Source organism: Alligator mississippiensis, chromosome 13, assembly GCF_030867095.1.
Source record: "Alligator mississippiensis isolate rAllMis1 chromosome 13, rAllMis1, whole genome shotgun sequence".
Classification (NCBI taxonomy): Eukaryota; Metazoa; Chordata; order Crocodylia; family Alligatoridae; genus Alligator; species Alligator mississippiensis.
Genome location: NC_081836.1, coordinates 29,337,186 through 29,352,913, shown reverse-complemented (window position 1 = coordinate 29,352,913; position 15,728 = coordinate 29,337,186). Strand labels below are relative to the sequence as shown.

General features: G+C 45.3%; 1 protein-coding gene across 1 annotated transcript; it reads right to left on the bottom strand.

Annotated features, from left to right (window-relative positions):
- Nucleotides 1–34: 34 nt before the first annotated feature.
- On the bottom strand, nt 35–15,141 carry JPT2 (Jupiter microtubule associated homolog 2). The gene is made up of 5 exons (XM_006263209.4): nt 15,033–15,141; nt 8,438–8,586; nt 6,442–6,584; nt 4,380–4,425; nt 35–3,040 (listed from the first exon to the last, which is right to left on the bottom strand). Exons 1-5 carry the CDS (start codon nt 15,074–15,076, stop codon nt 2,871–2,873), a joined length of 552 nt encoding a protein of 183 aa, XP_006263271.1. The 5' UTR covers nt 15,077–15,141; the 3' UTR covers nt 35–2,870.
- Between the last annotated feature and the right edge of the window lie 587 nt (nt 15,142–15,728).

Sequence of the window (15,728 nt, the reverse complement as noted above, 5' to 3'; positions counted from 1 at the left end):
CTAAGTCACCTGGTTGACAGAACAAAACTTAATGTACTAGGACAGTTCTGTGCATTTAATAAAATGTTGTTGGTTACAGGCAAAAGTACTTCCACATCATGAATGGATCCCAGTATCTAAGCATATCAGCTCAACAGTGAAGAAATTAGGAAGTCAATTCAAGGATAGTCCCAAGGCTAGATACCTTTACATGATTTTTGTACAGGGATAAGACAGTATCCTTATCTGCAAAAGAACAGAAAGTTCAGCTGAAGTAGCACCCCACCATGAGAGAAACCCTCTGAAAACACTCATAGTACAGCAGTTTCTATACTCAGAATCAGAGAAAGATACCGCAGCTTCTAATAAAGTATACTAGAAGGTTACACCACTTCTGTAGTATGGATGAGGCTCAGTCCCACTTCTCCTAGACATGGCACTTAGAGGTATGCTAGGATGTCTAGGTAATCTGCAGAAGGAAATTTTAATTCTCTGGAGATTTAGTTCTGGATCTGGTCAAAGACCAAGATGCCTAGATTCACCTAGTTACAGTAGTAGATAGCTACATAACACTGAAGTAACAAAATACAGTGGTTTATTGAGAAGTCTTATGATTTACCATTTTTATACACATTCCAAATCCCCTTCAGCCTCATTTAAAAAGAGCATCCTTATCAAACTTACTTGATGTTGAGTGCATGGAAATGCCAAAAAAATGCACAGACAGAATCACTACCAGTTGTAAGGCCTAGCTGAAAGTTGTTCAGAATACAGGCACTGTAGGCCAATGCTCACCCTAATACTTCAGGTCCAGCAAACTTGAAAGTTGACTAAACAACTGAGCTTAGAATCAAAGCTTTAGCAAGACACTGTCTATAGACAAACCTGTCCATAAAAAAAAATGCTAAAGGCAAAAGGGCAAGCTTCAATTGACCTTTACTACTTGTTAATGTTTTGAAGATCCTAGCCCACACTGGAAAGGGGAGTTGACACACCATTGAGGAAGAAAGTGGACAGGGCTCCCTCAAATTTAGCCAGGCAAACAAAATAGGAATAGCAGCGAGGAAACTGCTATCCAAAGAGGCAACTTTCATCCCATTTGGTACTGCAACTGGGAGATCAACCTCCAAAAAAGGGACTATTCCTTCCATACCCCAGGGGGCCAAGAGCAGGAACTCAAGCCTATATGTCAGTTATAGCAGGCCTTAAGATTCCTGCCTTGCAGAGCCATTTCTGTCCCCAAGACAGTATTTATGCTTTCACAGATCAAGAAGGTAGCTGTAAGTATTTATGCAGCCATTCATCTTTGCTGGCATCAGTTGGGTACTTAACAGACAATACAGTCTGCCAGTTGTTTTAGTACCTGGTCTTAAGAGAATTCATCTGAACAGTTTTTTTGCAAAAAAAAGTTTAGAAAACCAAGGCTACACCAGCTCCTGGTTTATGGAGCCACTGTGCAGATAAGCTTGCTTGTTCTTTGGTGTACTGAAGAACGCTCGTTTTTGATGCAGTCAGACAGTAAAGTCTTATTAAAAATGGCCAACAGTCTAAGCACCTAGTGTAATCAAAACACTGACGTTTTGCACATATTCAAAGAAAAGTCCAGTCAAAATTGGTGAAATCTTTCAGCTGCTCTTCAACTGCTCATTGGAAACAATGCACATGTTTTTACTAACATGATTCAAGATAACCAGTGTGCCAAAGGTTTGTATTGCAAGGATTCTTAGGCTGCCCCAATCAGATTAAGAGCATCTCAAGACAGCTACAACAGCTGTTTGTGTGGATGGCAACTTAGATTGCCCACACTCAGCAAAAAGCTGAGACAGTCAAAGGCAAATTAAGGCTGACTAGAGACAGAAGAGAATTCACTAACAGAGTCGGCAGAGAAACAGAAAAGAGCTACTGTGGAGACGATGACAGAACAGTCTGTGGTTTCTCTAAGGCAGTAGAAGTAAAACCCACAGCATTCCTGCACACGAGGGCTTTTACTTAATGGCTGCTGATGGGCTAAAATTGGCTCACTAGAAATCTCAAATACTGTACATTCCCAAGTCACTATCATTTTTACCAGGAAGTCTGGAGAAACTGCAGCAGGGTGTCACTGAAATAAGAATCTTTCCAAAAGCACCTGCATGAAATAGCAGTATGCATCAACACAGACTGATGGAAGTGGAGGGTCTCACAGCCATGGGGAGGTGATCTTGGGAAGCTCACTACATTTGATGGCTCATGAAACTGCCACAAAAGGAGAGATTTTTCTTACCTTTAAAAACACTGTTTGTCCTTACCCTAAAGTCACATGCCCAGGGAAGCAATCTGCACTTGCTATAGCAAAAGACTGAATAAATGCTTTGGAGCTTAGCTACACCACTTAATAGAGCAGATCAAATTGAAGCCATAGCAATTGCAGATCACAACTCACCCTGTGATGCTAGATTACACTGCCTGAAGAGAGAGAACTGCCTGTTTGGGCTCACTTAGGTTATCCCACACCTTTCAATGAAACCGTCATTCAATAGGACATACTGTCATCATGGCACCTGCACTAAAAGCTTCAGTCCACAACCACAAGCTAGCTGCAAGCCCAGAGATGTGATTATAACCACCCACCACAAAGGGACACTCCTTTCCCCTAGTTAAGCCCCTGTCCCTCTCACAAATAAAAGACAGTCTTCACAGTTATTTTCTATAGGCACTATAACATTTTTTTTTTAGAGGGCCCTGCAATCAGCAGGCTTTCCCCTGTTCTAATCCAGAGTGTAGACAGGAAACTATAGACCATATTCCCCTGCCTATAGGATCCGTCTCCAGGGGATAGCCTAGAAGCTGACCTCAAGACCCACAGATAAAGTTTCTGTGCAGACTCCATTAGTGAAAGCAGACAGTTGTTCCTAATAAAATGCAATGCTGGATTTGCCACCAGGGGGGTTGAGGACTTTGTTGTGTGATCGTGGCCTTGGCCCTAGTCTGGGTTCATGATTATCAATTTTAGGTTCTGGCTCCTTGGGTTGCTCCTTTTTCTCAACTCTGTCTTCCACTTGCAGTTTGTTGTTTTCTGCAACTGTATGAAAAGGGAGGTTAGAACAATTATTATATTGCCATGCACTTAATAATGCTCTTTATCACCTGCATTCTTCCTAACCTTCTACTCCCTTTCTTTTGGATCCAATCCCTTTCTCTGCTTGCTCTTCATTTGCTCAGAGAAGGGCAGTATAAAAGAAGATGCAGTCTTCCTTTCTTTCACTGGAAGAAGTGGGTTTTGAGGAAAAATATCTTCTTGCCAAATATGTACTACCTCTTTTAGTAATCTTACCAAAATTTTACTACAAGGAATGAAATGCTGTGCAAGATACTATACAATACATATTTACTATACTACACATACTATACAATTATGGCTAATTGCAACTGATACGACCTGCCAACTTATTGCCGAATTTGAGAGTATAATAGAAGCACTGATTTTGTTTTGCATTGTTAATCCCAGAAAACATCAACCTGTGGAAAGTTAATTATTATGTAGTCATAATTTCACCCTACAATACAATACAGAGAGTGAGATTTCTTTATAACAGTTACACATATATTACCCAAAAGGGATTTATTTCCCCACAATTCAAACAGTTTAGACCAGTAGTGCTACTTTCCTTTTTCCCCAGCATGCTGGATGGGCCATGCTTTTCATCTTTCCTCAGTGGGCCAGATGGGCAGTGCCACATCAGATCATGGGCAGAAGGGATCGGGGGTCAGCCTGGCTTCCCAGCCCCGTGGGTGGGACAGGGGGAGAAATGCAGGGACATAAGTCAGGGAGGGTGGCCCGGTCTCAACCTAGCCCTACTGGGGGAAAGGAGCACAGCCTGTCTCTGACTGGGCGCACAGTGCTTGGGGTTTGGGCATTTGGCAGGAGGGAACGTGGCTGTATTAGTAGTTACCACTCCCCTGCCACCAGATTTCGTGACCACAGGGAGACCTGCAGGCCAGATGCAATGCCTCTGTGGGCCACATCTGGCCCACAAGCTGGAGGGTGAACACCCTTGGTTTAGACACATAACCAGAACAGCTGAACTGCCTGAGCAGGCTTGGGGAGGGGGCAGGGGCAGAGTCCCAATGACAAGGACTATTTAAAAAAAAAAAGAAGCTCTCTCCTGTAATGCATCTAGTGGGATAATGGATGCCAGAAACAGACATTTCCTATAACTAGATGCCAGACCAAGGTATAAAAACCTCATTTCAGTACCCTGCCTAGAGTCATCCAGTTTAGAAGACTGATATTCTATATTCCACTATCCTGCCCTAAAACAACATTAGTTTTTATCCACACAAAGGGGAAGCAACACCAGGCTGTACAAAATATTTTGAGATCTCAGACAGGTGGGAGATAGAGGTTTTCTTTGCCTCACCTTTTAGTTCCTGTGGTGCCTTCTCTTCTTTTAAGACGATACTATCCTGCAATAAAACCAAAATCAATTTAAGACTTCAAAGGCATGAAATATTCCACCAGTTCAACAGTCTTTGATGTCTTAGTCCTGAAAGGTAACCTTTTCTACAAGTAGATTGTATGTTTTCTGCATTAAGAGGAAAATAAGAGTTTCCCTTAGTGGAACCTGTTGAAATCGCTTTTATTTACAAAGTGGCAGCAGCATCAAGTTCTTTAAAGGAGCAGGAATCATTGTGCTCTTTGCAATACAGAGCTCTTCATCTTACAGGGGCAACTCACCTGATAACACAGGAGCAAGATAAAACTGTGTTGCCCATGGATTTACATTAATTCAGACCTTCAAACTGCACTCCCTTTTACAAGTATCCTTTACAACTCAAGCAGCAGCAAGTGTTCTGACCTAGGGCAGCAGACTCTTTAGTACTGCACTGGATAGTCTCAGGGTTTTTATACCCATTTGGATTGAACCAGATGATTCATTAACTTTAACACAATTCTTCCATCCACCTGGACTAACCTGTTTTCAGGGACTATTTGATAACAAGTGAATGGTGACTTCCAAAGATCTTACACACAAAACACTACAGCAGTCTGATCAACAATCTAGATAAAATGTTTACTTTATCAAGTAAAGTTTTACTGGAAAAGAAAGGGCTGAAGCTCAGGTACAGCCACTAAAGAAAGGGCTGAAGGAATGAAACTAGAAACTATTTCAATTCAACACCCCTTGCTTATGTTACCCAGCTGTGATCCAAAGGTGAGAAACATAATCTGGTTACCCTTTCCTTGAAAGACTGATTACATTTCACAAGCTTGAATTGTAAGAGGGCAAACTCATGGATCTGCCTGCCATCTGCTAAATGGAAGCAGCAGCAGAATTCCAATTAAAGAACCATGCACAGTAGTTCCTTACCCCCTTCCTGTTCCCACTGCATTTGTGCTCCATTCGAAACTCAGTTCAAATTTCCCATGACATCTTCCCTACAGCTGTTCCAGAACCAACAAGCATGGTGCTGGGATACAGAGCGAAGTATAACCTCAGCAATGAGCTGGCCACCACCATTAGCAGATGCTTTAGAGAGACAGAAATGTCACCAATATTGTGGCTCACTGGATGCTTCGTTTCTAAGGCTCTCCATTTGTCAAGAACATTGACAATATGGTAACCACGCCTTCAGCAGTAAAGTTGACTTGTGAACAGTTGCTAAGTTAAGATGTGGAAGTTAGTTCAATACAGAAGAGCTTGGTAAGTAAGTGGTGATTTTATCCTCTTGTTTTCAAATAGTTTGGTCATAATCATGACCATTTGCACCAATTACGGTCACTCCTTTGAGACTGCGATAAATATTAACTAATATACTTAAGTATACTTGAATCTGCAGACCACAAAATTTAATGGCTGACATTTAATAGTTTAATTGCTGACCATCTTTGCAAAAGGTTAAATGAAAATACTTCACTGCTACTGGATCTATACAGTTACATGTATTTGGATTAGATGAAGAGGGCAGGGGGGTTACATGAAGATTTTATACGAGATTCAGATCCCAGTCCTCCCCAACCTGCAAATCTGGTGTTATCATAGCCCTTATTACCAAAAAAGAAAAAAAACCCCAGGCATTTAGAGAAGGAACCTAACTCTTGTTGAATGTCAAAAGTCTGAAGTGCCTCCCAGTTGAGAAGGGAGTCTCTTATGTCCTAGCTGGGCGTAAAAATCCCTAACTATTCTCTACCCAACTGCTGAAGTCCTTGGCTTCCCCCACAATTCATGCTTCATAGTTCATAAGTTTCAGCATTCTACAGCACATTGACAGGAAGTTGCTTTGTTGCTGCCTCAAAACAATGAGCTGAAAGAAAACAGTCATAAAAGCAGTGCTGCCTTATTTTGGTTTACCCAATGCACAGTTTAGGCCTAGCATAGCAAAAGCCATAGAATTCAGACCATTAGTTTTACCAGACTATAGGAAGTCCTATCATTAGCTAGTTTCTTCCGACCCACTGCAAGAGCCAGGGAAGTAAAATACCTTGGGCTTGTTTGGGTGTGCTCGAACAACGTTGGCAGGCACTGGAGACCCAAAGATATCACTTGTCTTCCCACCAGGTGGATTTGTGCGCTGACGAGCTTGAAGAGGGCTAGGCTCCTCAAAGATACCACTCTCTTTCCCCCCTGCAAGGTTGTTGTAAGAGTAAGTTACTTGGAGCAGCATGTAACTATGCTATACTCTTTCCTTCTATTTCTCCAACTCATTAAGTTGTATCTGTCAAGGATGAGCCTGATACTCCCTTAAGTCCATAAATCCTGTAGTTTTATTTGCTTTTATTCAATTCAAGACATTGGTTGAAGCCACTTAGTACGAAAACTCTTTTGGTGGTCTTGGATTTGCTGCTAGTATATTGACTACTCAATCTCTATCACCATTTTAATTAGCTTCTGTAGGGTCCCTGGAACTAGTGTACAGAAGACACAGGCTGAAAGTGATGTCTGTGTTAGGGAAGAGTGCTGTAATATTCTATAACAATTGGACAACATAATGGCACTGCCTAGGCCCTATAAAAGAATTACAGTCCTCACTTCTGTGGGTGCAGAGACACCCTTAGATGCTATACAGTCATTTTATAATTCTAGGGATTTACATCTTAGGGTTTGCGTGAAAGCGTGCCTGTAAAATTGCCTCATGTTTAAATGTTTTCAAGTTTCTCCAAATAAAATAAATTCAGCGTAGTGATCTAATTTTACAGGGCATTCTAATTAATACTTTATCCAATAATTTTCAATTATATTTTCACTTTTTAAAAGTTACCACCAGCTGATGGTGTTCAAATCTCTCATCCAGTATGGTAACTAGTTAGCTGACACCCAATATTTACTATTGACCAGGTATAGTCAGACTCTCAGTGCAACTACTACCATCCAAACAATGAGAATCTTATAATACACACAGAAGCAGGAACACCTTTGTATAGATATACCAACTGGAGTACCAGTTCAATTTCAAAGCTTAAAAATGGCTAGTTCAGGGTTTGAGAAACAAAAAGCAGTTTTTTTGTGTTGCAGACAGACAATACCCCATTATCTAATCTCAGCCTTATTTACTGTTTTAAGCCAATCTATTTAGCATTTTTTGGCTATTTCAAGCTTCATATTGGCTACGAACTTCTCTCTCAGACAGGATGTACCCTTCTCAAACTGTGGTATACCTGACAAGGCATGCCCTCCAAATCAGAGACAGAATAAACTAAGCATTCCTCCATCTCTGTATTTAATAAAACCAGACTGATGGCTCACTATTAGAAATGCAGCATTTCATAGCACAATTTCATTAGTTTGGAATCAGACTCAGAACCAACAGGTAAGTGCTCTTCAGCTTACTGCAATGTAATTATGAGCCCTGATACACAAGTAAAAAAGAATGTTGATATTCTTTGTTCATCTGGCAAAATACCATGAGAATATAACCATGTTCTTTTAACTAGTCTCCTGCAAAATACAGCACATTACAGCATGAGTCCTGTCCTAGCCTGCTATTTCTGCTCTTTAGGTCTTTTACCAAATGGGGTCCTCCACAGGGCCTTGTTGAATGTTACTACAGTGCAAAATATCAGCTGAAACATCTCTTAAACTAAAGTGCTGTGAAAGGAGCACTTGTAAATAATTGGTATAACTGATACAATTATTGGAAATTAATCTGACAAGTATCTTGCAAGCTTACCATTAGACTGAGCCTTGAACACTGAACATGAGGTCTGCATTCATAAGTTTGTCACACACTGAATCATAGATGTCTCTGTGATAAACAGCCTTTCAGAAAAGCAAACTGATTGAGCACACAAGCTCTGTAAGGAAGCAAAGTCCCAAGACTTTGAGGGATAGGGGAGCTTGACAGCTTAAAGATGCCAATACAAATGCTGCTCAAACACCACTCTGGTCTAGAGCATAGAGGGAAATGGAAGCTATTAGCTCTTGCATAAGTAAAAGTCAGTCTTCTCTTTCTTTATTGTTTGAGGAAGGTGGATTCTCACCTGGAGGGTTTGTTTTCTTTGGAAGGTTCTGAGGTCCTTCAGCTGCTCCGAAGATGTTAGATGACATCTTGTGTGATCTGCTGGAAGAAGTGGTGTCTTCCGGACTCCCAAAAAGATTAGTGGAGCCTCCTCCTGGGGGTTTCAGTACCCTGTGGTACAGATCATTAGTAGACAGGTATGAGACAAGATTCTACTGAATGCAGCAGGTTTTAAAACATTATCATATTTCTCTCTGCCCCTTCCTCAATTTAAGATTAAGCTGGCTCGAGCATCTTGAACTGAACATACTTAATTTGTTACACTACATAATTTTGAATAAACAGACAAGAGTTAAGGAAGTCACGTGTAGTTTAATACTTAGAATTCGTATACATAACCTCTGGTACCTAGCACACATTCTACGATAAGGATCTATAAACTAGTAATAAGCAGAAGCAGGTTTTTCATCTGCCTCTTTCACCAGAGCATTCAAAATATAAATTAAGATATTCGATTAAAATATTCAACAGTTTTGCCTAAATTTGATCCCTTTGTGACCTTGCACTAAGTAATACTGACTTGAAAGGCTGTAGTCCAAAAGTTAGATACACCTCTTATCTCAACACATCCCCTAGGTACAGACAGGACATTCATTAAACGGTGGTTATATAGTAAAATAGGATCAGTCAAATAGGCCCTCAAATAGGCATAGATAATATGCCTGTGCAAATAGGGAAGTATTCGATTCGGATTCGGCCAATTCAGAGGACAGTTATTCGATTCGGTGATTTGAAACACTGTCCCCATTTGAGTTGGGCAAATCAGAATTGGAGATTCTGAGATTCCAATGATTCAAAGATTCGGATAGCCAGGGAGAGGCAGGCACAGCCCGGCAGCATGGGTGCAGCATGGCTCGGCAGTCAGCCCGAGCCTGGCACCACTCAGCCCCAGCTCCCAGACAGCATGCAGTGCCCTGCCGAGCCACGCTGCACCCATGCCATGGGGCAGCTGCTGAGTGGGTGCCAGGTGGGGGGGAGGGGCGATCCCCGCTGTCCCCCAACTGCCCTGCACTGCGTGGGGGGGGCTCTGCCAAGAGCCCTCAGAGGCTCCGATTGCCGCAGCTGCAGTTGGCGAGTGTGGGGCTTCCTTTTTTTTTTGTGCAAGTGCCCAGAGGCTGGGGCCAGGCAGGGGATGGGGCTGTGCAGGGGGCAGCCATGGGAGCTTCTCCCAGTGGCTCCCCCGCCTGGGAAGAGGCAGGCACAGCCAGAGAAGCATCACACAACCCTAACAGATAACAACTACAAGCTTATTATCTCAGCAGCCTTCAACTCCTTGCCCTGCACTGTGTGGGGGGGCTCTACCATGAGCCCTCAGAGGCTCCAATTGCCACAGCTGCAGCTGGTGAGTATGGGGCTTCCTTTCTTTTTTGTGCAAGTGCCCAGAGGCTGGGGCCAGGCGGGGGATGGGGCTGTGCTGGGGGTAGCCATGGGAGCTTCTGCTGGTGGCTCCCCTGCCTGGGAAGAGACAGGCACAGCCAGAGGAGCTGCAGGAGAACCTGCAGCCGCCTGGCTGTGCCTGCCTCTCCCCGGCTGATCTGAATCTCTCCAAATCTTTTCTGAATCAATTCAGAGGCCTCAGATTCGATTCGGATCTTTTAATGGGTCTCCCAATTCAATTCGGATTCAGAGATTCGGGCTGAATCTCCTATGAATCGAATTGGAGACCAAAGCTTCACGCAACCCTAATAGATAACAACTACAAGCTTATCATCTCAGCAGCCTTCAACTCCTTTCCAGAAGTAGAAGATACATAACCATTTAAGACAATGGGAATCAATCTTTTTGGCCAGTGTGCCACAAATTAGTCCCACCCCCTTCCTAAATGTGACTCTGATCACCCTTTTTTTGCCCAATTTCCTCCTCTGCTTCTTGCCACGTGCTCCCTTCTGATCTCCTATTCTGCTATCTGCCCTATCTACTGCTGTACATCACACAAAGAGGCTGCCTGCACCACTTGAGCTGCACATTGGCCATTCTGGTCTAAGAGAAAGGTAGCAGCAGCCACACATGGAAGCCAGAGCTGCAAAAAGGAAAAGCTAACTTGTTTAACATTGTCAGACTTTGGCAATGCGGGACAGGAAAAAATCCACCCAGATCAGCAACATACTTAAAGACTTTTCTTTCTTAAGTACTTACTCCCCAGATCTAAAAATAAAAACCCCATCATCTGGCTCAGTCTCAACCAAGTTGTTCTTTATCCAAATGCTTGACAAGGAATAACTGAATAATTGCAAGAGCCTTGCTCTGCTCTAGATTATATCAGCCTTCTTTCAACATGTCCAAAAGTTAACAAATCCATGACATGACACATCTCCTTTATGAATGAGATTATACCATCAGATATTTACATTGCAGACACTAAATTAAAACATGAAAAAGTTGAATTCTGTGCTGAGCATGATAAAAGCACCTTCTAACCCAAAGATTTATACTCAAGTGGCAGTGTTGTGCCTCATGGCTGGCTGCTAAGTATCACCAATTCTGTGCAGCTAGATCTTAGAGCAGAGGTGGCCAAAACACGGCTTGCCGGCACTGTATGTGTGGCTTGCTAAAAGTTGGCTGAAGCCCCACCCACTTCTCCTGGAACTGCCGGCTCAGGCACTGGGGCTGTGGCTCTCAGGGTGAGTAACTCTGGAGACCCCAGTCTTGGAGTTACACAAAAGGAGTTTGTTGGCATTTTAAGATTGCCCGAAGAGGGCAGCTCTATTCTGTTATAGGAGGACAAGGTTCCTCTTTTAATTTGAGAATCAGAAGAGGCCTGTGCTCTGTTTTACTGATTAATTCCATTACTTTACACTCTCACCTTGAATACAAGTTTAATCAATTTAAATTTGCAGAGATTATTAGCTAAAAGCTCAATAAGCAAGGCATCTGATGTTTCTTCATTAAATTACTAGTTTATTTGAAGCTGAATTTTTATTCACAATTCGAAACCAGTCTCCAGCTGAAACCTCGCTACACATTTTCTAGATATTTTAAGAGCTAAATTGCTCTAAAAACATGCACAAGATAGCCAAGTTGGCTTTATGCAAATATTGTATTTACACAAACCCAAATTATGGTTTGGGGCCATTTGAGAGATCAAAAACCATAAGAGGCAGTTAGATTAGTTTGTTTCCAACCTAAATACAGGAGCTGAGGGAGGGGATCCTGTCAAGAAGAGCATATGAGGACATAAATTCTAACAGAGCCAAGTGAATGATCAACTTTTTCTCTACTTGCTCTTTTTAATAACTATCTCCCTTTCATATAAAAGTTAGAAAATATTAAATCTAAATATTCTATCAGATACAAATAGGGAAGAGGAACACAGCTTAATTAAAAAAAATACCATTGCTCTGAGCCTTTCTGGATAGGACAGGATAAAATATACACATGTACAATATTTCTTACGGTTGCAATCCCCATTGCTTAGTATGTGTATGCTGAAAGTATCATTACTAGACTGGGAGTATAAAAAGTCAAACTGCAAGAACCAAATTGTTTATCTATGGTCTATATAGCCCCAAACCCCATCAACTCCATGAGAAAAAACAAACAGAGGTTCTTCCAGATATGACTATTTGGAAATCCTGTAGCAGCTTCATCTGAAGATGAAGATCATACTGCATTTAATATTAAAAATTGGCATGTCATGTATGACTCACATTCAACAGCAAGGATTTTTACACTGCTAAGCACTCTGAAGTCATTAGGAGCTAAATTGTAGGTGTGCAACAGAGGAGCACCAAATGCACAAGAAGCAGTTTAGGATTTGTAAAAACAGCCTCCTAGTTGTGCTGATGTTAACCAATATTAACATTTTTTGGCTTCAGCATACAGCCCTTAAAGCTAATGTTTAGGCTCTCTGCAAACTTAGGCAGATTTATTGATTTCTGCCATTTCAAATCTGCTGGTCACATTTTTCAATATGTCTTCTCAACACTGAGAGGCAGAAGAAAAAGTCTAGCTGAGCAAAAGCTGATTCCTAAATATGATTCAGCAAGCACTAGTACAAGTCTTCCAGGATCAGACAGCAACAACAGACAGAAAAAAAAGCGGTCAACTCTGCAGTGCTAAGGCATATTTACCATAGGCCTAACAACTACATCTACAAAAATCTGACTAATGCAAAGCCAGGCAAGGAAACCACTTACTGGGAATAACCATTTAAAGTACTTTGGGATGATAAGTAATGGTAATATATAGGGGTGCACTGATAGAGATTTTGGGGGCTGATACCAATAGCTGATTTTTAAAGGAGGCATATCGGCTGATGCTGATCCAATTTCCGATATGCAGCCTGGCAGCTTAAAAGAGCTGAGTCCAGCTGGTAAATTTGTTGTGGTGGAGGGGGAGGAAGGAGGGAAGGGGTGTGGGGGGCAGATGGAGGCCCCTGTGGTGAGGGAGGGAGTGGGGCTGTGGCTGAGGCAGGCACTGCCCAGCCAGGGCAGGGTGGGTGCAGGATAGAGCCACAGCTCATCCAGGGGGTGTGGGGGGCGGCTCCCACCACTGAGCACACCCTGGGATGGCATGGGGGGCGCATGCCCCCTGGATCTGCGTGAGGCGGGGTGGGCTGCAGCTGCAGGCTGGGCCTGGGGTGGCACGGAGTTCTTCCAGGCAGAGACTGGGCTGGGCTGGGCTGGGGGAGGTGGTGGTGGTGCTGGGAGGGGCATTCAGCAGGGGGTGGAGGGTGGGAAAGAGGGTGTAGCCACACCAAAATTCACCATAGCTCCCCCCCCCCCCCGCAGCACTGCCACCACCTGCCCTGAAGCACAGCCCCAGCCCAGCCCAACCCTCCCCCCATGCCAGAGCCCAACCCTCCCCCCATGCCAGGAAGAGCCTGGCACAGCCCCTGCCTCAGCCAGCAACAGCAGCCACCTGGCCTGCGCAAATCTGGGGCACATGCCCCTCCCACAGTGCCCTCCCTGGGCTCATGCCTACATGCTGTGCTGGGGCTGAGCACATGCACAAGCATTAATCAGCCAAATTATTGGCTACATCAAGATGATTTCTGATACAGTCGATTTTCTTTATATCGGTGCTGATCCAATATCGGACCAATGTATCAGTGCACCTCTAGTACTGTAGTGAAGACCTCTTACCCTTGCAATACCCAGGAGGATAAGGGAAGGCTCCATGCTGAAAGAATGGAAAAGCTCCTGTTCAGCTTTATAGCTCCTGGACCTTATTTGTCTTCCAAACACCCCTCCTTAGTTTAACTGGAAGTAGGTTAACAGAAAAATAAGAACTGCTGCACTGATCACACAAGAGGCAAAACATATCCCAGTTTCCAAAAGGTGCTTCAGAAGCATGCCAGAAGCCCAATTAGGCTTCTTAAAGCAGTTTTTCATTAAGGGGAAAGATTTATGCAATCTGAAGAGAAACCAGAGTACACTACTTTTCTTATCAGATTTTTTTCCTTTGCATCTCTGAAGGCTGACTACTTATTTGGAGGGGGTGCAGGAAGGTATATTAAACTCTGCAAAGCCTAAATCTATCATGTATCAAATTGACTAGAGATGATCCACTAGGCTGGTAGTTTGACAACTCACAGAGGAACTAAATGAATGCAGCTGTTTAAAGCTTCCCTTAAGGGCCTTCTGAGACAAGAACAGAACAAGCATATCTTCTTGCTCCCCTCCCTATCAGGCTTCAAGAACTTTTGGTTTTACATCTTGTTTTCTAGAACTGTAGTCATTTCAATATATTTAAAATGCCCCACTGTTTCAGTGATTACATAAACTGACTAACTCTGACTCCCTTTTAAATATGCCTGGTACCACAGGGATTCAGATTTAGGAAGATTTATTTTGCCATTCCAGTGGTAGCTCATAGTCGCCAGGGAGATTTTGAATTAGGAGTCCCTTAATTAAAAGTGGTCTTAAACATGAGGGGCTGCAAGGAAGTCTTTATCATCCATGAATAAAGCTCTATTCGAAACGGGAATAAGACTTGAAATAATTCCTTAGCGATTAGTTACTTAACCTCTTGTGAAGGCACCGCTTGTACTGCCCACGACCATGGCAGCAAGGCACAAATGCCAACACCGCGGATTGCGACACGGGCAAACTTCCGCCCGTGTGAGCCGAAAGACCTGCTTCAATGTCGGCCTTGGCGCACGTGGCAGCGGAAGGGGACCGGGGCTGCGGGCGGCTCGTTCTCTCCGGGCCCGCTCGGCCGCGCCGGGGCCGCCAGCACCGCAGCCCGGGAGGTCGCGCCGAGCCCCGAGGCGCAGGAGCGCGTGTGCGCGGGGAGGCGGCGGCTGGCACCGCGCCCTGCTCGGCAGCTGGAGGCACCGCGCGCCCCACGGCCGACGCGGACTCGCTCGTGCCGACAGCGCAGCGCCCACCTCGGCCCACCCCACACGGAGACACGCGGCCCCCCGCCCCCACAGGATTGCAGCGCGCGCGGCCCCGCGGCGAGCTGGGCGCAGCCCCCGGACATCAGGCCGCCGAGCCCGCGGAAGGCGAGGGACGGCTCCCCGCGCGGGGCGGGGCGGGGCGGGGCGCGGCGGGGCAGGACACCGGGCCTAGCGCCGCCACCGCCGCCGCCCGGACACGGGGCGCGGCCGGTACCTGGAGCTGGGCTTGGCGGGGTCGGTCTCGGGGCCCTGGAACATGGTGGCGGCCTCCGCTGCTCAGCAGCTCTGCGCGCGCCTCCCGCCGCCGACACCACAGGTAGCCCGCCGGCTCGCCCGGCTGCGCCATTGGCTTGTGCGGCCGCCACTCCCACCGCACACCCTACCAGAGACGACAGCTTCTCAGGAGCGCCCGCCCATTCGCCTGGGGAGGGAAGCTTGAAAACGCCCGCTCCGTCGCTCATTGGAGCAATTACCCGCCCGTCAGGGAGCGCTGCACGGCCATTGGCTGAGAGGAGAGGGCGGGCCACACAGGGGCGGGCAAGCCCCGCAGTTAAAGGGACAGGTAGGCGCGGCCCCCGCTTTGTCTGTGCCGGGCGGGTCCTGCAGCGGCCGGGGCCGGGTGTCTCCCCGCTCCTCGCTGACCCTGCGGTCGCCGTGGGCACCGTGTGAAACCACTGCGGGAGATGTTCCGCTCCGCTCGGGCCCGGGCCGTTCGCTCCGTGTTTCCCAGTTCAGGCGATCCCCGATGAGCCAAAATCCAGCCCGGGCGGCCCCGTCCCCGGCGCTGCCTGGAATGAACCGAGCGAAGACATCGCACTCAGCTATCAGGAGACGCGATGCTGAGCAGTGGGCGCAGCAGGGAGGGGAACGGGCCGGATCGCGGTATACGAAGGCAGAAATGAACCGTCAC